At 47.0% G+C, this 23,370-nt stretch overlaps 2 protein-coding genes across 4 annotated transcripts; one reads left to right on the top strand and one right to left on the bottom strand.

Moving 5' to 3' along the window:
- Positions 1 to 1,008: 1,008 nt before the first annotated feature.
- On the bottom strand, positions 1,009 to 22,152 carry ANKRD34A (ankyrin repeat domain 34A). Of its 2 annotated transcripts, none has more exons than XM_041756854.1 (2): positions 21,913 to 22,152; positions 1,009 to 3,505 (listed from the first exon to the last, which is right to left on the bottom strand). In XM_041756854.1, exon 2 carries the CDS (start codon positions 3,387 to 3,389, stop codon positions 1,869 to 1,871), a length of 1,521 nt encoding a protein of 506 aa, XP_041612788.1. In that variant the 5' UTR covers positions 3,390 to 3,505; positions 21,913 to 22,152; the 3' UTR covers positions 1,009 to 1,868. The 2 variants fall into 2 exon arrangements, with proteins under 2 accessions (XP_041612788.1, XP_041612787.1); XM_041756853.1 differs by lacking the exon at positions 21,913 to 22,152 and adding an exon at positions 4,057 to 6,239.
- POLR3GL (RNA polymerase III subunit GL) lies at positions 2,394 to 15,769 on the top strand. 2 transcript variants are annotated; one of them, XM_041756857.1, is made up of 11 exons: positions 2,394 to 2,517; positions 2,992 to 3,203; positions 6,283 to 6,407; positions 11,290 to 11,329; positions 12,765 to 12,932; positions 13,243 to 13,372; positions 14,219 to 14,287; positions 14,622 to 14,678; positions 14,948 to 15,021; positions 15,154 to 15,267; positions 15,547 to 15,769. In XM_041756857.1, exons 5-11 carry the CDS (start codon positions 12,807 to 12,809, stop codon positions 15,631 to 15,633), a joined length of 657 nt encoding a protein of 218 aa, XP_041612791.1. In that variant the 5' UTR covers positions 2,394 to 2,517; positions 2,992 to 3,203; positions 6,283 to 6,407; positions 11,290 to 11,329; positions 12,765 to 12,806; the 3' UTR covers positions 15,634 to 15,769. The 2 variants fall into 2 exon arrangements, with proteins under 2 accessions (XP_041612791.1, XP_041612790.1); XM_041756856.1 differs by lacking the exon at positions 11,290 to 11,329 and having other exon boundaries at positions 2,396 to 2,517.
- Positions 22,153 to 23,370: the final 1,218 nt, after the last annotated feature.

The raw sequence follows: 23,370 nt of genomic DNA, 5'->3' as shown, positions 1-23,370 counted from the left end.
CCTTACCTCCCATTAGAGTAAGGGAGAATTGGAATATATGCAGAAACCAGAAAACTAAGAAGTCTAGGGGCAGATTAAAACAGTTACCCTTGGGAATCCCTGGGTGGCTCGGCAGTTTAGCGCCTGCCTTTGGCCCAGGGCGCGATTCTGGAGTCCCGGGATTGAGTCCCACTTCAGGCTCCCAGCATGGAGCCTGTTTCTCCATCCTCCTGTGTCTCTGCCTCTCTCTCTCTCTCTCTCTCTATGTCTGTCATAAATAAATAAATAAATTTTAAAAAAACACACAGTTACCCTTGTTCATAACCTGTCAGGCTGGGTTCCTCTAATTACTCTTACACAGATACACACTACACATAATTTGTCAGTTGACCATCATGCCATTTTTACCTAGGTGAGGTTATGCTAGTTTTCTCTCTCTCTTTTCTCACTCTGCAGTGACTCAGGTTGGGGAAATAAAAGCCAGAAGTGAAAAAAAAAAAAATGACCTGGCTGGCTCAGTCAGAAAATCATGCTACTCTTGATCTCGGGGTTGTGAGTTCAAGCCCTACTTTGTGTGTAGAGATTACATAAATAAATAAAAACTTTTTAAAAAAAAAAGTAGAAAAAATGGAAGAAATGCACCTGGTGAGATGAAAATTAGAACCCAAAGGAATAACTGGGAATGGTCATGAAATAAGAAACTTGAAAAAGGGATGGAATCTACTCGGGTATATCTGTTGATGGTGGAGAGAGGTAATTTTTATAGGAAGTACTTTTGTAGAAATCTTAAAGAATTTGAGGATGGACATAGGGGAGATGGGTCAATGAAAGCCTGTCAAATGCCTTAAAACCTTCAGGACACAGGACACTTGTCTTTTCTTCTGCAACCATAGTTGGTCAGTTGGTCCCCCACAAAGAAGGTGGCTGGAACCTCTAAGTATCCCCTAGATCATTATAGCTAGTATCACCCTCCCTCCCCATTCCTCACTCCCCACACCCCACACCCTCAGGCAGAAGTGACAAAACACAGACTTCTGAACACATTTATTTGATATGTCAAGTGGAGAGAGGAGTGATTTAAGATTACTCCCCACTTCTACCTGTGGGGGTGTTCATAAGCTCAGACAGACAGAAGAGCAGCATAGAGCCCATGACCCATCCCTGGGAAAATGAGACAACCTGCTGTATTGTTTGGGGGAATGAGGTGGGATTAAAAAGCAGGAAGTTGAGAAGTAAAGCTGAGAGCAGAAAAGACAGCAGCAGAACTGAGGCTGGGAGTTGCTGCAGGAAAATCCCAAGGAGAGTGAAGAAGATATTCTGAAAAGTGGTTAGGGCTGGAAGCAGGGTGTGAACAAGGAGCCAGGCCTGGGGAGAGAAGCAAGACCTACACAACAGGATGGGATATTCAGGAAGAGGTTAGAGTGTGCAAAGTCATGAACGGGCTGTGTTGCAGGGCATACGTGGAAAGTAGGGGATTGCTTCTGCAAGAGGGCAAAGAGATTGGAGACTATCCATAGGTAGGGGTTCCCTACTGCTTCTGAACAAGTGCAAGTGACTTTGGGACCCAGTAGGGGCCCTAGCACAAGTGGCCCTGTGTGTGCCATCCCTATGAATGGGTACATAAGTATCCCATATGCATGTGAAGTGACCAGGACATGAATGCACGTGTCTATACGCCCAGTAAAGAGAGTACTTACCCTTCCCTGCGAATAAGAGTACTGTGCTTGTGGACACTTTTTTTACCCATGTGTGCGTGCACCATGCCCAGGAGCACATGCAAGAGACCCCTATGTCCGTGGTGTGTGTGTATGTGTGTGTGTGTGAGCTGGTTCTGCCACCTGTCCCATCAAGGCCCTGATCCCCACCCTCCTCGGCTCCTCTCACTCCTCTCAGCGCCCTGGCTCCCCCGGCCCGCCTAGACTCTGGAAGCCCCCTAGCAGGCGGATCTGCTCAGTCTGCATGGAGTGGCGCCTCACCAACTTGCGCTTGGTCCTAGGAGAGCCTGGCGCCCCCGCATGGGGAGGGGCGGGCAGAGAAGGCGCCCGACCTCCGGGCTGGGGGCGAATATCGGGGATGGGAGGGTGGGGGCTGACGTTGAGCGGGGGCAGGAAACCAGGCCGCGTTTGCGCAATGTGGTCCAGGAGCAACGTCCCCGAGCCCCTCCGCTCCAGCAGCCCGGGACTCCGCCTCCGTCCGCTGAGCGGAGACACAGCCCCGGGCAGACTCTCCTGGGACTGACGCGGGGAGGGAGCCGAGCCCGCTGGAGGGAGGGTCAGCGGGGAGGCGCTGTAGCGGCGGCGCTCCAGGGCCACGCGACTGCACTCCGGCGAGTCGGGGCACATATTCCCGGGGGTGTCGAGCTCCACCGGCTCCATGCGGCTCAGTTTCTGCCTCAGCCCTGAAGGGGGACCAGACTCCTGAGCTTCTGGCGCAGTGTTTCGGCGGGACAGAGGACCCCCACCCGTCACTTTCTCCGCCCACGGGGGCGGGTCCTCCGGGCCCTCAGTGCTGTGACGTCTGGACAGACGGGGTCGACCGGTCAGAGTCAGGCCGTTGAATTCCGCGGTCAGGCGCTCGATCCCCGGCCTCCCTTCAGCGGGCGGGACCGGTTGAGGAGGGGCCACTAGGCCCCAGGGCTCCGAGTTGAGCCTTTTGAGCGGTTTTGGAGGGTGACGAGGCGGTTTGGGTAGCGGCTCAGAAGGGGAGGAGTCATCAGGGGGCTTAGGAAGAGGGAATTCGAACACGTCCCGCTTCTCCTCTTCTTCCTGAGCGCGAGGGGACAGCAACCCCCGTCCTCCTCCTCCTCCCCCTGCTCCTCCTCCTCCTCCTCCTCTTGCAGTCTGCAGTTGGATTTCGGAAGGCGACGTGCAGACCCCGGGGCTAGGAGGAGCGGGAGCGGGGTCCTCCACCCCCGGGGACGGTGGGGAATTGAGATACTGCCGTGTCTTCTTGGTCCCGGAGGGTGAGGTGTCGGTGGTGATGATGATGACCTCCGTGCCCTTGGCTTTACAGGCGTCCAGCAGCGTGGCGAGGGTCTCGCGGTCTCCGCGGTCCAGGGCGTGGACGAGCGCGGAGGCGCCCGCGTGGTCGCGCACCGAGGGGTCCGCACCGTGGGCGAGGAGCAGCGAGGCCACGGCGGCGCCCCCACCCCCGGCGCAGGCGTGCATCAGCGCCGTGCGCCCCAGGCGGTCTGCGATGTTGGGGTCCGCGCCTTGCTCCAGGAGGTAGCGTACCATGCGCGCCTTGTTTTGGGGGTCGTCGTAACGGGCCCGACAGGCCGCCATTAGCGCAGTCTCCCCCTGGGCATCACCCTCATTCACGTAGGCGCCTCCCTCCAGAAGCAAACGGGCCAAGCGTAGCTTACCCTGACCCACCGCCCGAAGAAGAGCGTGGCCCTCGGTGTGCAGCATAGCTGCGGCAGGGGCGAGAGCACCAGTGGAGCCGGGACTGGGGCCCGCCTAGGCTGTCTAGGGGCGTGGGGGTGGTGGCTGGCGGAGGCCTGGGGGCTCAGTGGCGAAGCCAATCCCTGCGAGAAAGAGAGAGAGAGATTATTGACGGAGTCAGGCAGGGAAACTGAGGCACCAGTGGACGGATATGGCGTGGGGTGATCTCTACGACACCGGCACACAGCCCTTCCTTTATCTCATGCCTTTGAGCCGCCCCCTCCCCCCAGCGCATGCCTAAGGAGGTGGGAAGGGTGCACCCGCAATGAAGGACGAGCGCGCGTGCAAATGCGTACGTGCACGCGCAGGGATACCGCACCCCCACCCTCACCCCACGGCTTATCAGACCTTTCCAGCATCCCCCTTTTCTTACCCGCACTTGGAATACCCCTTCCTAGGATGCTGAACGCCACCCACCCACACACATGCACCCATACATTCACACACATAATTCCCATTCCTAACCTCTTTTAGGTTGCCACAGCCCCAAAAATTGAGTGGGGGGAGGGAAGCAGCTTGCATTTGGGACCTAAAACGGGTGGGGGGGGGGAGAATTGGGGGTTTCTTTTGCCCCTGCTAGGTTCCCCATCACTCCTTGCTCTTTCCCTCCCAGGCTATGCGCCCAAATAGGTACCTGAATGTCCGCAGCATCTCCGCCGGGCCAGGACTGAGGCCAGGGCCATGGGGCAGCCTGGGTGGCGGAGCTGGGTTCCCGGGGGCCCACATGGCGTGGGGAGGGGCACCCGGATTCCCTTGGTGTCAGTATCTGCGCCCGGGCACCGGATCCTGGTCCCTCCTCCTGGTGCGCCCCGGGCACGGCGCCGGCTCCGGAGGAGAGAAACTGGGGGGGGGGGGGGGGGGGCGGAGCTCTGCTTTGCTATTTATAGCCTAGTCTCTGCGGGTGGGGGCGTCGGACACCAAACCGTTCCCCCACCCATGCAGACATAAAGCCTGAAAAACTAGAGGCTCCAATCCTGACTTCTCTTGCTTAGCCGACCTCCCCTCATCCCCAACAAACCTAAATGTTTTTTATGAGACTCCTCCGCGACCCAGACTGGGACCATCCCAATTCTTCGTTGAGCAGAGCCCCATTCTCCGCGCTGTGTGTGTTTAAGCGCGCCTGTGCGCCAGATCTGACCTGCCACACACAGCACATGGCACACTGTGCAGAGGTGGAGAGAGGCGATTGGGATCCCCAGCCAGGTCCATACTGCGCAGAGAGAAGCAAGAGATCTGGCTGCCTCCTTGCAGTTTACATGTCAGGGAGAGCTGGAGCCAGACACAGCGCGGTACATTCTCACTCTATCTCCCCCCAAACGGAGCACAGCACAGACACTTGGACCTCAGATCCCTTGTACAGACTTCAGATAAGTATGAGGAGAGTGGATATATGAGGTCATTTTAAGGTATACCATGCGGCATTTCCAGATGCTTTCCTCCCCATATTCTTGGAGGGGAAGAGGGAGAAGGAAAAGGGGGCAGAATCTTGTAACACATCCCTTTCTCATTGCATCTCTTTACATTCAGTCTTGCTTAGACTCATTATTTTTCCATGTTGCTTGAAGGTCCTTGTCCAATCACTCCTTAAGTCTTCTCTGCCTATTTGTGGCAATCCTAATTGGTCTCTTCTGCTGCCTGTCTCTGCCTCTCCTAGCCACCTGCCCTGTCTCCATGGTTACCATAGCTTCCATCTGCATATTTTAGGAAGGAGTTTGTGTCCAGCTGGAATGCATGAGGGGAAGTGGAGAATGAGGAAAAACATCCCAAGGATTTGGAAAACTCACCTGAGATAATTGAGACCAGAAGATACTAAAGATACTAAAGACACAAGATACTAAAAATAATGTTCCTGGAGAAGGAGAGGGAGAAATATTGCAGGGAAGCTACCCATTTTTACTAGCTACCATTTACTAGACACCAACTGTACGCCAAGTACTTCACATACCTTATTTCCAATCTTCACAATGTTGTAAGGTAGGAATCTCCTTGTTATAGGTGAAGAAGCTGAGGCTTAGTAAGGTTAAGCAAGTTCTCCAAAGCTTCATAGCTCTGTTTCTGTCCTATTCAAAGACTGGGCACTTGCCACTACACCTACAGCCTTCCAAGTCCAGAGGCTTCACTCCCAGCAACATTTTCTCTGACGTCTGGGATTATTTTCTTGACTAACTCCTACATTTTTATCACCACTCTGAATTATTATTGCTCTCTGTTTCTGGAGTTGTTTTGTGGGGGTTTGTTATGTGTGGGTGTGAAAGTAGGATTCCCTTCCACCACCACCACCCCATCCACACTTGCCACCGTGCCCCCTTCGCCAAGGGCTAGGAGGAGCTGGAAGGAAATAGAAAATGAGGGAAACACTGGGCTTTGTCCTGCTTCCCCAACTCTGGTTCTCTGATTCCTAATCCTTCCTTCCCCAAACTTTCCTCCCATCTTCTCGCAGACATGACAGCAACGCACAGGGAAAAAATAAAATTAGAAAAGAAGTATTCATTTGTGGCGCTAGAGGGAAGCAATGTAGGATTAGTAGGGAAGGTCGGAGTCACGGAGGAGAGGCCAGGCTGTGAAGCCCATGTCACAAAAAGGCTGATCCCTAAAGAACCAACAGATCATTTATCTGGGAGCTTCTTCAACAGAGTTCCTCGGTGAGATCTAAGTGTCAGGTTCCCTCTGTGGACTCTCGCTAGCCAGCAGTTCCCCCATTTGAGATGAGTTCGGAAATAACCGACTCCTCGTTGACTTTGCAACCCCATCTTCCATCACGCTGCGCGGGGCTTCCCAAGCCTGGGTTCAGGCTGCCTCTCCCCCTCCCGGCTTCTCTTCGGCTTCAAGTGGGCGGATCTCCCTCCTCGTCTTCTCCTAGATTGGCCGGGAGGACGCACCAATGGGGAGCTCTGAGAGGCGGACCTACAGCGCCACCAGCTAGAGGAAGACCAGCAAATTTCAAGTTGGCTGCGACGTGGGCTCCGCGTGGGGGAGGGGCAGCAGGTAAGGCTTGGTCCTGGGGGCTCTGACCTGGTCCAGTCCCACACCTCCCGAACTAGTTCACCAGGGCCAAGCTGCGAGATAAACAACGCTTTCCGGGAGGCTGTTGGATCCAGCCCCCTCTGGTTTCCTACTCTTCTTCCCTTTCCCTTAAGGGCTCCTATTGCTGTACCGATTACATACCAGAGAACTGCAGTTTTCTTTCATGCATACAGGAGAGATATTAAAGCACAAAGTGTGGAAGGCTCACCTTGTATTCCCGACTCTTTGCTTCGGCATTAGCTTCCCCTGAATCTATTAATAATATTTCCTTGTCTAAGAGTCTGACGAACTCCTGTTACCTATCAAGACTCAGCTGAAATATTACCTCCTACCTGTAGCTTTCCTCGATTGCCTTTTTTCTTCTTTTCCTCCTCCTCCTCCTCTTCTTCTTCTCCTTCTTACCACCCCCCAATAGCCGTTCCCCAGTCTGACGATAGTATTTACGCATACCTCCATTAGAGCACTTAGTGAGCTCTCTAATGTTTCTGTTCTGAAACTGTAAGATTTTGCAGGCAGGTTCTTGTACTTAATAGGAAGTGCCCAGCCCAATAAAGGTTAATTGAATGGAATTGGTTGGGAAGGCAGAATTTAAACTCCTAACGTAATTGGAGAACAATTAATAAAAGACAATTAAAATGTAATACAGTAATCTAATTAAGATCTCTTAAATTAGTGGTTTGTGATATAATAGCACCATAGGCCAGAAAAGGGAGAAAGCTAGGAGGACTGGGATGGTAAGGGGAGACTTGATAAATCACAAGGTCTCAAGTGTGGAAGAGCTCTCAGAGATCATGTATTCATTCATTCATTCATCCAACAAATATTTATTGAGCACTTACTGTAACCCAGACGCAGCTGGACAGTGGGGATCATAGTGAATCCTCGACTTTAGACATGCATCCTTACTCTGATAAACTATAGTTGGTAAATTGTTACCTCATTTCTATTTTAAAAAGGACTTCCTACCTCAATTTGCAGGTCATTCCATTTTTGATATTTGTTCTTCAATTAATGTCCAAAAATATTCTAAACAAATATGTACTCAACGAAATGCATTCCTTACTTTCATTGTAAAAGAGGGAGAGCTGTCCCAGTGGTAGCATTTTTAAAAATAAAGGAAACTATCCCTTTTGGTTTCTGATTAAAGAACTAATATGTATTTATTCTAGAAAATTTGGAAACATATAAAGGCATAAATAAAAATGCCTATTCTAGAAAATTTGGAAACACATAGTGTATAAATAAAAATGCCTATTGTTTCGTGACCATGATATAGTGATAATCATTATTATTTTTTAAAGATTTTATTTATTTATTCATGATAGACACACAGAGAGAGGCAGAGACATAGGCAGAGGGAGAAGCAGACTCCATGCAGGGACCCCGACGTGGGACTTGATCCTGGGACTCCAGGATCACGCCATGGGCGAAAGGCAGGCGCTAAACTGCTGAGCCACCCGGGGATCCCTGATAACCATTATTATTACTTTAATATTTATCCTTTCGATTTCTTTTCTGTATACGTGTGTGTGTGTGTGTGTGTGTGTGTGTGTATTACATAAGTCAGGCTATACAACAAATACAATTTTATATCATGTTTCCCTCCACTTTATATCGTGAACATTTTTTTGCCTTTAAATATTATTTGAAAAAAATATTATTTGAAGTAATTTTTCTTTCTATATAATAGTCTAAAATGGATATTTGATTTTTTTTTTTTTTACCATTAATTTTTCGTTGGCCCATTTAGGTTATTTCAGAAGTTTTGCTACCATGGATAGCTCTATGATAACCATCCTTATATATCTGATTATATATATGATGATTTCTTTAGGATGGATTATTTTTAAAGTGGGACTATTGGATTAAGGATATGAACATTTAAAAGGCTGTTGATTCAAATGGCCAAATAGCTCCCCTGAAAGATTGTGTATAAACACAATCCTTCCAATGAGGTATGAGAGTGTCCATCTCAAAAAAACCTGGCAGCCTGATTATTTTTTAAGTCTTTGTCAATTTGGTAGGTGAAGGGCAACCCGGGTGGCTCAGCGGTTTGGCACCGCCTTCAGCCCAGGGTTTGATCCTGGAGACCAAGGATGGAGTCCCACATCAGGCACCCTGCATGGGGCCTGCTTCTCCCTCTGCCTGTGTCTCTGCCTCTCTCTCTGTCTCTCATGAATAAATAAATAAAATCTTAAAAAAAAATTTTGGTAGGTGAAGAGCAGTTTTATTAATTACTCTTTTGTCAATTGCCTATTAGTGTCCTTTGCACACTTATTCTATTGGTATGATTTTTTTCATTTGGATTTCCATGAGTTCTCATATAATGAATATTAACTCCTTGTCTTATTTATCACAAATAGAGCAAATCCTAAATATTAGAGTGCTCTAGGCCTCAGCTTCTGGATCTCTTCTTTCCTCTGTTCACATCTACCCTGTTAGGCATTCCACCTAGTCTCAGGCCTTGAAATATTTGTATATTGATAACTCCACCAGAATGTAAGCTCCATCTTACATGGGCAAAGCAGTTTTCGTTTTGCTCACTGCTATATCCCTGGCTCTTGGAACAGTGTCTGACATACAACAAGCACCCAGTAAATACTTGTTGAATGAGTTAGGGTGTTTTTATTATTATTCCCATTTGCAGATGAAGAAACAGATTTAGAGATATTGAATAAATTGCTGGAGGTTGTATAGCTAGGAAATGACAGAATTCAAATTCATGTTCTTCTTTTTTTTTTTTTTAAAGATTCATTTATTTATTTATTCAGAGAGAGCGAGAGAGAGGCAGAGGCACAGGCAGAGGGAGAAGCAGGCTCCATGCAGGGAGCCTGACGTGGGACTCAATCCGGGACCTCCAGGATCACACCCCGGGCTTCAGGCGGCGCCAAACTGCTGCGCCACCGGGGCTGCCCCAAATTCATGTTCTTAACCACTACATATACTGTCTTTGTATGTTTTGTTGAAGCCTGCTTCTTAGTAATTTCTACCACAATATAGCACAGTCAGTATCATATATATGAGATTTTATTTGGGGGAAAGGCAGTATAAGGGTGAGCTCTAGGGAAGGTTGATGATAAGGAAAAGCTGTATGGGACCAGATTATAGAAGACCCTAAATATCTCAAGAATTTAGACTCAATCACAATCTTTAATAGAAGAGACACACCGTAGATTCCTGACCCAAGTGAAGTAGAGATGGATGGTTTACAGTTTTCCAACCACCAGTTTATTGTCTCAATTAAATAAAATTTTGTCTTCCTTTTACCCCATGTCCTTGGGTTAGTATCTAGAAGTGGAGCCTTTTCTTGACTCCTTATTGCACCACAATCAAACCAGTTATCATCCCCACTGCTAGACCTGGGTTTGTCAGGTGAAAAGATACCTGAACCAGTTGGTTAGAGTGTCTTTTCCTTTGAAAGGGCCTGAAGACATGCTCATAAATTCTTTCTCCTTCTCTAGTGTTGGTGAAACATCCTTTCTCCCCTAATACGTTCTTTCAATCAGATCACAGTTTAATCTATTAACAAATAGCCATTTTTCCTTACATTTTTTGTTGGACCTAAACCTTTGCAAATTCTTCAGACACACATTTTTCCACTCCCTCCTTCTTCTGATATATATTAATCTCATCTGCTGTTCTGTTGCTATATTTTTAATTATTATTTTTCTCTTATTACAAAAGCAATACCTATTCAGTATAGAAAACAAACTTTAAAATACACAGAACTCCCCAAAAATGCAAAACCCTATGACCTCAAATTAACCAACATTAATTTTCAGTGTGTATCCTTTAAGAACAACTTTTTTTCATCATAAGTGTGTATGTATGTGTTTGACAAAATAGATGATCTTATACATATTTCTAAATCTTTTTTTTTTTTCATGAACCAGGGCATTTTGTTGAGCCATATATTTCTTGTTTAGAGTATTTGCTGGATATTAATTGAAGAACAAATATCCAAAATGGAATAATATGCAAAGTGAGCTAGAGAGCCCTCTTACTAAAGATGTTTAAACTTTTTTTTTTTTTTATGATAGTCACAGAGAGAGAGAGAGAGAGAGATTGAGAGGCAGAGACACAGGCTGAGGGAGAAGCAGGCTCCATGCACCAGGAGCCCGACGTGGGACTCGATCCCGGGTCTCCAGAATCACGCCCTGGGTCAAAGGCAGGCGCTAAACCACTGAGCCATCCAGGGATCCCAAGACGTTTAAATAGAAACTGGAAAACAACTTACTAAATATGGTTTATCAGAGGAAGGATACATGTCTAGAGTAGAGGATTCACTATGATCTCCATTGTCTAGCATTATGTCTGGCATATAGTAAATGCTCAATAATTATTTGTTGAATGAATGATTACATGATTTCTGAAGCTCTTCCAAACTTGAGACCTTGTAATTCATCAAGCCTCCTCTCACCATCCCAGTCTTCCTAGCTTTCTCCCTTCTCTCATCATATTAAGGGTATGTACCCTTACTAGCAACATAATTTAATATTGTTGATTTTGACCTTGGTCACCTAACTAAAGTAGTGTTTGTCTAGTTTCTCCACTGTAGAGTTAGTTACTCCCCCCTTTCCAAAGCTGAATTAGACAAAATTCCCTATGTATAGCCTACACTTAAAGAGTGAAAAGTTGGGATACCTGGGTAGCCCACCGGTTGAACATCTGCCTTCGACCCAGGGCATGATCCTGGATGGAGCCTGCTTCTCCCTCTGCCTGTGTCTCAGCCTCTTTCTCTCTCTCTGTCTCTCATGAATAAATAAATAAAATTTTAAAAAGAATAAAAAATAAAAAAAAATAAAGAGTGGAAAGTTATACTAGTTATACTCCTTCTTTTCAGGGTGGAGTCTACATAATTTATTTGGAATCCTGTACAAGAGGTTTGTCTTTTCTCCCCCATAACTTATTTAATCATGTATTTATATCAGTATGGACTTGTGGATATTTATATTATACTTTAGGATTATAATCTAATACTACTTTATTTTATTTCATTGTCAAATTCTTCCAGCTTTGGCCATTGGGAGGTCTTTCAGTTGACTTTTGTGCCCCTTTGACATAGCCCCACCAATGTATGCGTGTTGTGGTTTTGAGTACTTCTTTGCTTTCTGGTACCAGAACATGCTTCAGGCTCACCTTATATGTTTCCTTCCCAACCCTAGAATCAGCCATTCCTCCAAGAAGCCCTGGTTCCTTTTGTTGGAAAATGGTATTAGAGACCAAGATGTGGGTGCTAGGTGTGCTGTTTGTCACTGGAATATCATTTCTTGGAAGTTTCATTTTCATTTGGTAACTTTACCCTCCATCCTATCTGCTTCTGACTGGCCCCTCAAGGTTGGTGACAAGAGGCAGAGTTCAGTCTAGTAGTAGAAGAAACTTGCAGTTCATCAGAGTTGGTCACTATGGGATGGGCGGGCTTGGGGAAGAATGAACACCCTCTCAATAGAAGAATGCCACTGGAATTTGAATGACTAAGAACGTACAGAGTGGAGTACTGCATTGGGAAGGGGTTTAGACTACATACTTCTATCAGTCCCTCCAATTCTAAGATTCTGTGCTTCTCAGTGGTATTTCAAATAATAATAAGTTGATTGTAATGATTCTCTTCACCCCTACCTCCCACCACTGACAGTGAGACTGATGACTGACCTCTCCCTGTGCCCCCACAGTGCCTGGCACACTACCTTTTCCATAGTAGATGCTTAATAAATGTTTTGCTAAATTCACTGCACTAGCTTGAATTGGGGCCCAATTGGGTGTAGAAAGCCAGGGAGAGAAAAAGTTCAAAGATTATATAGAGATATGCAGATGGTGACAAATATCAAATTATCTTGGGGATGGAAGGAAATTTTGTCCGAGGGTCTAATCACTTTCACCTTAAAAAAAAAAAAGATTTATTTATTGGAGAAAAAAAGAAAGAGTGGGGTGGGGGTGGGGGGTAGAGAGAGAGAGAGAGAACCCAAGCAGACTCTGCACTGAGTGTGGAGCCAATGCAGGGCTCCATGACCCAGAGATCATGACCCTGAGATCGTGACCCGAGCCAGAATCAAGGAGTCTTAACCAACTGAGCCGCTCAGGCATCCCTACTTTTCTTTCTGTTCTACAGTTACACTATATTGCAAATATCTGTCCTGTTGGGACCATATCTCATCCATATCTGTATTTCCATAAATACCCTCCTTGGTACAATGCCTTCCCCACCAAAATTTGTTGAATTATACTGGCTTTTTGGATCTTAAGGAGAAAAAATTGAGTATCTTGTACCTCCCTGGCTTCCTATCATTCTACTATACTTTTTGTTTTTGTCTTTATCAGGTTTTTCTCACTGGATCACTGAATACCCAGGCCCCCTCCACCATGGCCAGTCGGGGTGGGGGCCGGGGTCGTGGCCGGGGCCAGCTGACCTTCAACATGGAAGCTGTGGGCATTGGGAAGGGTGATGCTCTGCCTCCACCCACCCTGCAGCCTTCTCCACTCTTCCCTGTGAGTGTCTCCCCGACTTGTGTGCCCCTGGCTGACTGTATATGATCCTGGATTCCTCGTGGGCCACTGTAAAACTCATCTTGCCTCTTCCTGTCTCTGTGCTTCCAACCCACATGGGATGTTTTCTAGGCAAAGTAGTTTCTTACACTCCCAACTCCCCAGCTTTCAAAATGCTGTGTTGTTCTCCCCATTTTTCTTTGGCCCTCTGTTCAGTGAGAGCGTTGGATTGCATTAGGGGGAGAGACCCTTCTAGGTTTGTACTCTAGTGTTTCACCCCCGCCTGAACTGACCACTACCCCTGTTTCCTTAGCCCTTGGAGTTCCGCCCCGTGCCTCTGACCTCAGGAGAGGAAGGGGAATATGTCCTGGCACTGAAGCAGGAGCTACGAGGGGCCATGAGGCAGCTCCCCTACTTCATCCGGCCAGCTGTCCCCAAGAGAGGTCAGTTGGAATGTTAGCATCATGTTCTGAGTGCCTTTCATGAGCAGTGTCCTAGACACAGCACCATGGAGGGCCAGAGAGGCCAGAAGAGGCACAGGAAGCTCACTGTCTAACTGGGGAGATGATAACAATTACTCCTGCCTTTGAAAGGTATTATGGTATCCGTGGTTTGTTCTGAGTCTCACAACAGTCTTAAGATAGTAAGAGGTTAAACATCAGGGTGCTCATTTCATAGGTATAAGTGAAATACATCAACATTTTTAACAGTTTGGATGTTACAAGCACCAAACAATAAGAAGGGAGGCTAATGCTGGGTGTCTGAGAAGCCCTCCTAAGGTCAGCAGGATTATGGAGAGGTCAGGGAGACCAGGAGGGACCAGAGAAGGGGAGTCTCTTAGGAGGCTTGGGATAATGGCTATTCACCAACAAGTGTGCAAGTGCAGTGTTTGAGTATATTGACAAATAGTGCTTTCCAGTTGAAGCCTTAGAAGCTGCAGCTCAGGGGTGAAAGGACTTGCCTGGTAGCCCTATTAACAGAGAGAAAGGGAAGACTGAAACCCTGATCTCTTGCTCTTTAGTATATTTTCCCATGTACCAAACTACCTCTCAGTATGGCTGTGCCTTTGGGTTAAGGGAGAGAACAAAAACATTATAATTTGGGGTGGCAAAGGGACAAGGTAGAAGAGTGTTGAAGATCCTCACTGAAGCTGACCACCTGGGCTCTGGGTTTGGGGTGAAGGAACAGACAATGCATGCTGAGTATTGAGAGGGCTGGGCCCTTAGGAACAACCCTGTTCTAGGGCTCTGAAAGGATAAAACTTTGACCCTTGGCCTCTGACCCCTCAGATGTGGAGCGTTACTCAGACAAATATCAGATGTCAGGGCCGATTGACAATGCCATTGATTGGAACCCTGGTAAGTGATGGCCCTTTCATTGACTGCCTTTTGGCTGCCAAAAGCCACCAACCCATTCACCTTTCTCTGTCCACCTCCTCCTCCCCCACTCTACTCAGTATTTATAAACTGGAGTCCTAGTTGTACTACAAAACACTCTCAGACTCTACCTGAAAATCTATGAAATAGCCCCTCTTCCCTGGAGGCATCCAAACCACAGTTTTGTTCTCAGTAACTTTGACCCGACCCCTTCCTTCCTCACCATCATCCTGACTCTTACCTTTCTTTAAAACCAATTATTCATAGGAGACCCCAGGCAGGGTCTTTCTGACTTTTATGTCCCCACTGTTCCCAGATTGGCGACGTTTACCTCGGGAGCTAAAGATCCGAGTGCGGAAGCTACAGAAGGAACGTGAGTGTATCTGGGAAAAGGAGGCAGAGGAGAGATTTCCTTCATCAGCTGGAGGGCAGAGGCTGTCTGTGGTCTTGCCTGCCCTCCCAGTTTCTAACTGGTTCCACCCAGTATTGTAGCTGGATGCCATGGTGGCCACATGAGGGCAGCAGAGTGACATTGTCTCTGCAAGAGCTTTCTAATAAGCTCTAATAAGCTAAAAAAGAAGTTTGCTAAAAAAGAAAAAAAGAAGTTTGTTCTAATGGTTCACCTTTTGATTCTTTGGCCAGGGACCACCATCCTAATCCCCAAGAGGCCCCCTAAGAACACAGAAGATAAGGAAGAAACAATACAGAAACTGGAGGTAAGGGGGAAGTGTGCATAGAGACCACCTGGACCCCAGTCCCATTCCCTGCCCTTTGGCCCATGTGTGCCTCATTCTTTTCCCTCCTCTGAGCTGCGTCTGATTTTCTCCTTCTATTCATCTCCATGTAAGACCCTGGAGAAGAAGGAGGAAGAAGTGACTTCAGAGGAAGACGAGGAAAAAGAAGAAGAAGAAGAGAAGGAAGAGGAAGAAGAAGAGGAGTATGATGAAGAAGAACATGAAGAGGTGAAAGGGCTCTCCTTCCACCTTTAGGTCCCCTCTCTTCCTCATAAGCTCTGTGGGTCTCAACTCGGTCCTCCAAGGTTGTTCTCTCTAGAGGGTAGGAGAGCCAAAGGACATGTGCTATAGAGAATAGTGGCCTCCACTTCATGTGTTCCCAGGTTCTTCTAAAGAAGAAACTGTATCCAGAAGGGACTTCCCAGGCCTGGGATGGTTTCTTGGGGAGGGGAGGAAGGAGAAGGCCCAAAGCATGCCTGACTTTGATTCCTTTTTGTTCTGTTTCAGGAAACTGATTACATCATGTCGTATTTTGACAATGGAGAGGACTTTGGGGGTGACAGTGATGACAATATGGATGAGGCTATATACTGAAAAAGGACCCTGAATGATACCCTGGACCTTCGGCTCTTTCTTGATTTAAGATAGAGAGAGTAACTGTGCCTATTATTTGGCTTTGTGGACAGGCAAAGCATTTGCTTAGAGTCCAGATAAACTCTTTGGCCCTGGAGACAGAAGTGAAAAATGATGACGGATAGCTCTCTTTTCTACTCTTCCTCTCCCTCCACCCTTGTGTCACCTCTCTTAGCTTGGGAAAAGGGCAAAAGACCAATGTCTTAATTGTATGAAAGAAAGAAGGGTCGAAAGAAACTAGTTGTTAGAGCTGAAACAGCTGTACATGTATCCCCACCCACTTTTTTTTCCCCACCCACTTTTTTATAGTGAAAGATCATTGAGGGTGTGTGCAGTTAGGAGGCGTAAGGCCAGTTTTATATTTTTAAATAAAATGTTTTTATCTGTCTCTCTGTCCAGGGTGAGGCCTGGTGGGCGAGGCCTTGAGGGAAACGAAGGTTGCCTAGCTAGGCCATTCTTTCCTTATCCATCAGAGTCCAGTGTGACACACTGGGGGTTGCAGCTTTCCTGTCCTTTACCCCTGTCCTCCCACTCCCATGTAGGACACTCCCAATCTAGCCCTGCCCGGGAATATTCAGGAACTCATCGCTGAGGCTGTGCAGAGTGAGTAGGAGAGAATAGCTCATGCCCTGAAGACCAGCTGGCTTCTGAGCCCCTGGTCCTCAGGCCATGGGACACAATTATCTCTTTCCATATGTGGACACTGCCCTCTCTTTCCCACACTTGACCTTGATCTTGTCCTTGTTTACAAGGAAAGATTACAGCTATTTTTGTGAGAGAGTCAAGAAAGCCAGGTGCAGGGAGGGAGGAGGGAAGAGGTGCTGATTCTTCCTCATCACACACCCTCTTCCAGGCATGGGGGACTCCACATTGAAAGATAGGTCTCTGAAAAGGGAATCCCCATTCTCCACTTCCAGAAGCTGCTTTATGGCTGACTTGCAGCTTCTCTTTTGGTTCTTCCTTTGTGGAATTTAGTTAGCCTTTCCTACTCCCTTCTTGGGGTAGAGGGGTAGGCGGTATTACTTTACAGGAAGTAAGGAGGGTGGGGAGGAGGGGAGTGACTTAGGGACACTCATAGCTCTGAGAGATGCTTTCTCGCCCACACAGCTCTCCCTGGGGTGAGGTCACTTCCCTAGGCTCTGATTGGCTTCCTATGAAGCCCTCATGAGCTGATTGGTTGCAGCCACTTGACATGCAACAGTCACGGGCGAGCTGCGTGTCCAGAATAGAGACTGAATAACGAGGCAGGCACCGATAGCTGGGATGCTGTCATAGCGACCCTTCTAAACAGTTGAAAGTCATAAAGAGGGGATGTAAGAGAACCTTCAAGAAATTTTCCAACCATATTCAGGCAGGCAAACTGAATCTTCAGCTTCAAGTGATAGAGATTGGCAATCTCATGCTAGATATTTCTCACCCCATTGTAAAAAATGAATAGAGGCTGTGACTCCATTGAGTGAAAGCACCTTGAAACCCTGGTGTGGCCATGGTAATAGATGTTAAGGTAGAGGCAGCCAAGAGAACAGAGGAGGAAGCCGGCATTGAAAGAGAACATTCCAGAGTTACTGAGCAATTTGCAGTGATCTGTGTGTTTCCTTTTCTAGCTCTCCAAGGTGCTGGGTGAGTGGAATGGTGAGGGAGGGACCAAGGGACCTGTTACACTTTAGCCCGTGACTGTGGCTGTGGAGAAGTCAGCAAGAAACAAATGTAAAAGACACTGAAAAATCTCCTTTTGCCTCCTGTCCTCCTCCCCAACATATACCAGTCCTAACCTAACCAACTATCTCTGTGTCCATGTTGGGGGCACAGCCATCCCCCCAAATCGCACCTATTGTCAACCTGAGACTTTAAAAGAGTGGATACAAAATTCTAAACAGTAGAGGAGGATGGGAACACACTCCTGCTCCCACCTCTACATACACATGCATCTTTTCCCCTTAAAAAGGGAGAAAGGAGGGCAAAGGTGAGAGTGACCACTTGGGTTCAGTTGTACTGCCTCAAAAACAAAGTGGCAAAAAGATCAGACCATTCTTGGATTCTTTCCTATCTGGCATCCTGCCACTCTTGGCAGGTGACCTTGCTGAACAAAGCCAGAGACACGGGATCTAGCAACTTCCCCAGATTCCAGAACTGTTCCAGGCATAGCTAGATTGTTTCCATTGACCTCTCCCCTACTTTCCATAGGTTCCCTGAGCAGGCTGAGGCTGAAGTTTAAGGTCTAGTAACCAGTCACGAGTGCTTATATCCCAGGAGGACCACCTGAGAGGTTAAAGGTTGAGCATCTGTTTGCAAACATTTAGAGAGGACTGCACAGTGCTTGCTCAGCCCTGTGCTACCCCCTTGCCTGCTAGGGCCTGCTTTATATTGAACAGATTGCTCCCATACCCACAGCCAGGCCCATGCTGGCCTCCGGCTGAGGGGGGTTCTCTGGCAAGAATCCTACCCTTCACTACCCTATGTTCCATCCATAACTTCTGGTCCCCTCCTACCTTGGGCAGGAAGCTTTAAAGTTGGGGTCTGCAAACTCCACAGGAACCCAAGTGAGGTGAAGGAGGGCTGAATGGAAAACCTGGATGCAACATGTTGTTGAAAAGATTGGGAGTGGAGACCCAAGAAAATTGGAAGGTCAGATATCAGGTAGATAGGGCACCCGTGGTGTAGTGAGGAAAAGACACTTATTTCCCTCAATTCACTTTTGTTGCTATTTGAACTTTGAAAGGAAGGAAGGGTGGCCTAGAGGCACAGGCTGGTTGAGATTAAGCCAAAGGGAAGGGCTGCTGTCTCAACTGAGCAAAGCAGTAGTTATGGTCATATGTTTATGGAGTTATGGTTTATGGGATTTTACCATTCCACAGCCTTGTGCCTTGGGAAAGTCACCACAAGTCTGCAGGCCTCACGTATGGGACAGAATTTGGATTAGAGATCCACTATGAACCCTTCAAAGTGATGCCGATCCACCTGCCAGAGTCTAAATGGTTTTGAGAACAAAGGTCAGGATGTGTCCGGCTCTTGCTGAGCTCATTCCATCCTCTGGATTTCCCCACCTATTTTCAGCTTGGGCAAGCTTAAGATACCTCAGGCATCTAGCCAGTCCTTTCCAAGAAACTGCCTCAGCCCCGGTAGCAGGAGGATCAGCAATTCTATCAACAATTGAGGGAGGTGATAACCCCTGCAGGAGAGTTCAAGGTCACAGTCTGCAAGTCAGGACTCAAATCAAACCATTTGATGGAGAAATTTCTGAATGAGGAAGGGGCTAGTGGGGGCAGGGCTTCTTTATCTCTGGGCGTTTTGCAAGTCTGGCCAGAGGACAGAGAAGAGAAATGAGCTAGACAGGAATAGCTCAGTTAGCTAATTGGGCCAGACGAGTATAACCCCTTCTCCAGTGACCTTTCCCCTACTGAGCCCCACTATCTCCTCAAGGTCATTTGGGATCAGAATGCTGAAAATAAGAAGTTCTAGTATCACCTCAGAAAGCCCTTTGCTTTATCTCCAACAGAACTTAATTTGCTGTTTTGTGTCTTAAAGGGAAGGAAGGTTCTCCTGGCCAGCCTAAGGGGACTCAGTGGGAAGATAGTGATCGGCTCAAACTGCAGGACCTGAGAGGCTAAGGCCCAAGACTTTTAAGACCTTTTTAAGGTCCAAGGGTCCTCAGACCCAGGCCTGACCAATGCAGGGAGAGGCTGTGTCCCCACGATCTCTGAGTCTGGGACTATTCCCTATTCTCAAAGCCCTCCTCCCTAGATCCTCAGCTATGAACCAAGCTTCCCAAGATTTGGACCCCTGCCTCTCCCTGAATCTTCCCCATCCTGTGAGTCCATCTTTCTTGGTATAAAATGGTCAAGGGAAAACATCCAAATCCTGTCTTTGACCTTCTTTGTTACATTCAGGGCAGCATTGATAGTACTAGAAGAGGAAGGAGATTAGTTAGACCTGTCTTCACCTTACCAAAGAGGGTGGTCATGGTGAGGGATAAACTCACCCAAGTCAGGGACACAGATCTGGAGTATTTCCTATCTTGGGGAGAGAAAAGATGAAACCCCATTTGGACAGGGAAAGAAGCCTGGGACTCATCCTCCTTCTGCTCCTCTATGGTGGGAGATGTAGCCATTCTGCAAAGGAGAGTCCCTCATCTAAGGATGGCAAGGTAACTCTTTTACTTCATTTTTCTGAGGCACTGGATGGTAAGAGGAAGTAAAACAAAGATGGGCTCAGTGGGAGAAAGGGTAAATGCTGAGCAGCCCTTTTCTCAGCCTTCCACTTCCTGTCCCCAAGCCTCTCTCCTGGCCCTTAAACAATCTTTTCCATCTGACCATACTTGGCTGCTCTTGGCCCCTCACCTCTCCTTTACTTGGCCTGGCTCCTGTTTTGAGACTTGCTTTTCTCTGTGAGCTACCACTCTAACACCTGTCCAGAGATATCAGAGATGTCTACAAACTTCCGAGGAGCTGGACTAGGCCTGGTCAGGAGGTGGAACTTAGGGCCAGAAAGAGCTTATCATTCAGTCTTATTGTCTTTTATATTCTTTTCCTCTTGTTGACTCTCTTGCTCCATGTCTTTCTTTCCATGTCTCTCTTTGCTTCCTGCTTAACTTGGGTTATTTATGGGTGATGCAGTGAGAAATATTTGGAGTTGCAGAATACACACAGTACATCTTCCAGGCTGGCAATTTTACTTTTAAGATTTGGTGGAGGAAGATAAAATTATTATGTTAAACTACACAAATATAGTGTATGGTATTAATCAAAAGGTGTACTCTTTATACATAAAATAGGTACTTCAACAACATTTTAAGCTTCTGACAGGCTACTTTGAGGGTTCCAGAAGCTCTGAGGGAAATGGTTCATTCTCCCTAATCCTAGGGGTCCCCTCAGAGGAAATATTTGAGAAGCTCTACGTAGAGGTAAGAACTTAAGAGAAACCTAAATACCACATACAGGAGTCAGGCAGGTATAAAAGGGTGAAGCAGGTGAGTTTGAAACAACAGGGAGTGTGAGACAACAAACTGACAAATGAAAGCCTGTCTGGTCCCTTTGGCTCTGGACGCCATGAAGGAATGCAGGCTGCTTTTTAAGAGAGGCCAGAACAGTAGAGTTTGGTGAAATCTGGTTTTGAAATGTTTACCACTAATTCAAATTTTTAGAAAGAAACTGTACAGGTTTCTAAATGTCTGCAAGCTGATTCCACCAATGACCCTCTGGTTTGCTGCCCCTGATCTCAACTAATATTTCTTCTACTTTTATATGAGGCTCATCTTAGCTTTCAAGATCTCAAATTCTATTCCCAAGGGTTCAGAGCAGTGAGGTGTGTGAAGTTGCAAGGGAGTTCGGAGCTCTCCTACAGGGTAGCTTGAAGAACTAGGGCTGAAGAGAAGTCTCTTGGTACCACTAGCAGACTTCTTTCTTCAAGAGAAGCAAGGCAGCCATTGGCCACAGACTGACCACCCTTTCCTTGATCTACAGGGATATGGTGCTAAAAACATTTTGGGGTCTTGCACAGAAAGCAAAGTTTCCTTAGAGTTGGAAGGTATGACAGGCAAGAAAAACCACGAATGGAGTGAAATTGGAGAAGGAGAGACAAAGGAGACAAAGGAAGGATTCATTTTGAATGGGGCAGAGGAAAGAGGAAGTCAGAATTTAGGCAGGTGAAGTACAGAGGGAGGGTCTTCAGCCACAGAACCATATAAGGGAAACATAGTTCTCACGCCCCTGGCCCCCACCTCACCCCCCAGCAACTGAAATCCTTCCTCTGTCCATCTGTCCAGAAAGTTAAAAATATCCAAGCTGGGCACCTGGCCAAGCCCGGACATGTCCAAGAACCTGTTTACTGACCATTTGATTGACTTAGAGAGGTAGTTAGCAGCTCCATCACCTCAATGAAGAACGAGAATGGACCTTGCTTGACATCCCAGGACTCAAGGCACACGAGAGTCACAATCCTGGACCCTTGCTCTTTCTGTTCTCCTCTTCCCAGTCGCTTCCGTTGCGACTGACCGGAAGATGGAGATGACCAATCAACTGGGAGTCAAAAATTCCAGCCTTCAAAGCCTGTTCATTCTTTTCTCCTTACAGAAGGGTCCCAGGAAAGAATACAGCAGGGTCAAGCCAAGGGAAAGGTCAAGACAAGACAGAAATAGCCTAAACAGGCTAAATTGGGCCTCAACAGAGGGCTCACCTCCACTAGCTTTTGTACCACTCACTCTAGTCCATCTAAGGAAAAAAAAAATTGAATGGGATGCATTACCTTCAAATAAGGAGTCTGAGAGTTCTTTGTTGTGTCACATTGTTTGCGCAGCACTCTCTGTTCCTCAGTTTATGACTCTAAATGGTGAGAAGCTTTCCTCTGAAGTTGTATAATGAAAAGTTAAGAAAGCTCAGTTAATTTCCAGAAGGTGACAGGGTTAATCCAGAGGCTGGTGAAGCATTCTCGGAGTATGAGAGAGAAAACTCTAGTATTCCCTGAGCTCTACCATGAGGTGCTGGGAGTGTGTAGAGGGCCTGTCCTGGTCTGGAGATGGGAGTCCCAACCTCTTCCCTACCAAATTAACTCCAGGCTGAGTCAGCTTCCATACATGGACTTCTTCTCATGCTGTTTTGTTCCCTTAACACAGGAAGGGAATCAAGAGGAGCAAAGAGAGAATGGCCTTACTTCTGCTAGGTCACAGAAAAAGAACAATTTTGGAGACATGCCTGGATCTGAACTAAGGTGGTAGTAGATATGCCTCTTCTTTTATTTTAGATAGCAAGCACTGGTTTGCCATTGTTCTAACACTTCACATTTATTTTTAAAACCCTCACAACAATCTTCTTTATTTCTTTTTTAATATTTTATTTATTTATTCACGAGAGACACAGAGAGAGGCAGAGAGAGAAGCAGGCTTCCTGAGAGGAGCCTGATGTGGGATTCAACCCCAGGACCCCAGGATCAGGGCCTGAATGAAGGGCAGACACTGAACCACTGAGCCATCCAGGTACCCACAACAATCTTCTGAGATTTCAAGATATCAAACCATAGCTCTGAAAGCTTAAACAAGTGGCCCAAGCTTATACAGCTTGTTAAATGGTGGAATTAGGATTGGGGTTTAGATAGTTTGACTCCACACTGTATTATTTCTCCTTAATAGTATAGGAAGCCTGATCCCTAAACTTTTTCTAGGCTATAGAAAAGCCTATTGGGCTGGGATCTGCAGCCCTGGATCTATAGGCACTCTGCAGGGTGGTTTGCAAGTTAGGAAATGGAGGTGAGGGCGCAGCGGTTTGGCGCCGCCTGCAGCCCAGGGCGTGATCCTGGAGACCCTGGATCGAGTCCCATGTCAGGCTCTGCGTGGAGCCTGCTTCTCCTTCTGCCTGTGTCTCTGCCTCTCATTCTCTCTCTGTGTTTCTATGAATAAATAAAATCTTTAAAAAAAAAAAAAAAAAAAGGAAATGGAGGTGAGTGAGGAGGGGTAAGAATAGAGAAGGAGACAAAAATTCCTGCTCTTCTAGTCCAGAACTGTTGAAGTCAGGGGGCTTGGGACAGGGATTTCAGCCATTGGAGGGTCAGTAAATTATTTTCCTGATCTACCTTATGTATTCCATAGTCTAGAGATATATAATCCAAGGAAAGAATGCTAGGAAGGGGTCTGTAGGCTGTTGAGAGAACCGGGCAAAAGATACTCCTTCACCCCTCTCCAGACCCTTCAGCTCCTATATGATTATTTTT

This window comes from Vulpes lagopus, chromosome 5, assembly GCF_018345385.1.
Source record: "Vulpes lagopus strain Blue_001 chromosome 5, ASM1834538v1, whole genome shotgun sequence".
NCBI lineage: Eukaryota > Metazoa > Chordata > Mammalia > Carnivora > Canidae > Vulpes > Vulpes lagopus.
Note: the sequence above shows the minus strand (reverse complement) of the source record. Positions and strands in the feature narration are given on the sequence as shown.

Bases quoted from the DNA above. Each gene is read 5' to 3' on its own strand.
- ANKRD34A (XM_041756854.1), bottom strand. From the start codon at position 3,389: ATGCTGCACACCGAGGGCCACGCTCTTCTTCGGGCGGTGGGTCAGGGT.
- POLR3GL (XM_041756857.1), top strand. From the start codon at position 12,807: ATGGCCAGTCGGGGTGGGGGCCGGGGTCGTGGCCGGGGCCAGCTGACC. The intron at 13,373-14,218 runs GTCAGTTGGAAT...CTGACCCCTCAG, and splicing joins GCCAGCTGTCCCCAAGAGAG to ATGTGGAGCGTTACTCAGAC. The intron at 14,288-14,621 runs GTAAGTGATGGC...CACTGTTCCCAG, and splicing joins TGCCATTGATTGGAACCCTG to ATTGGCGACGTTTACCTCGG.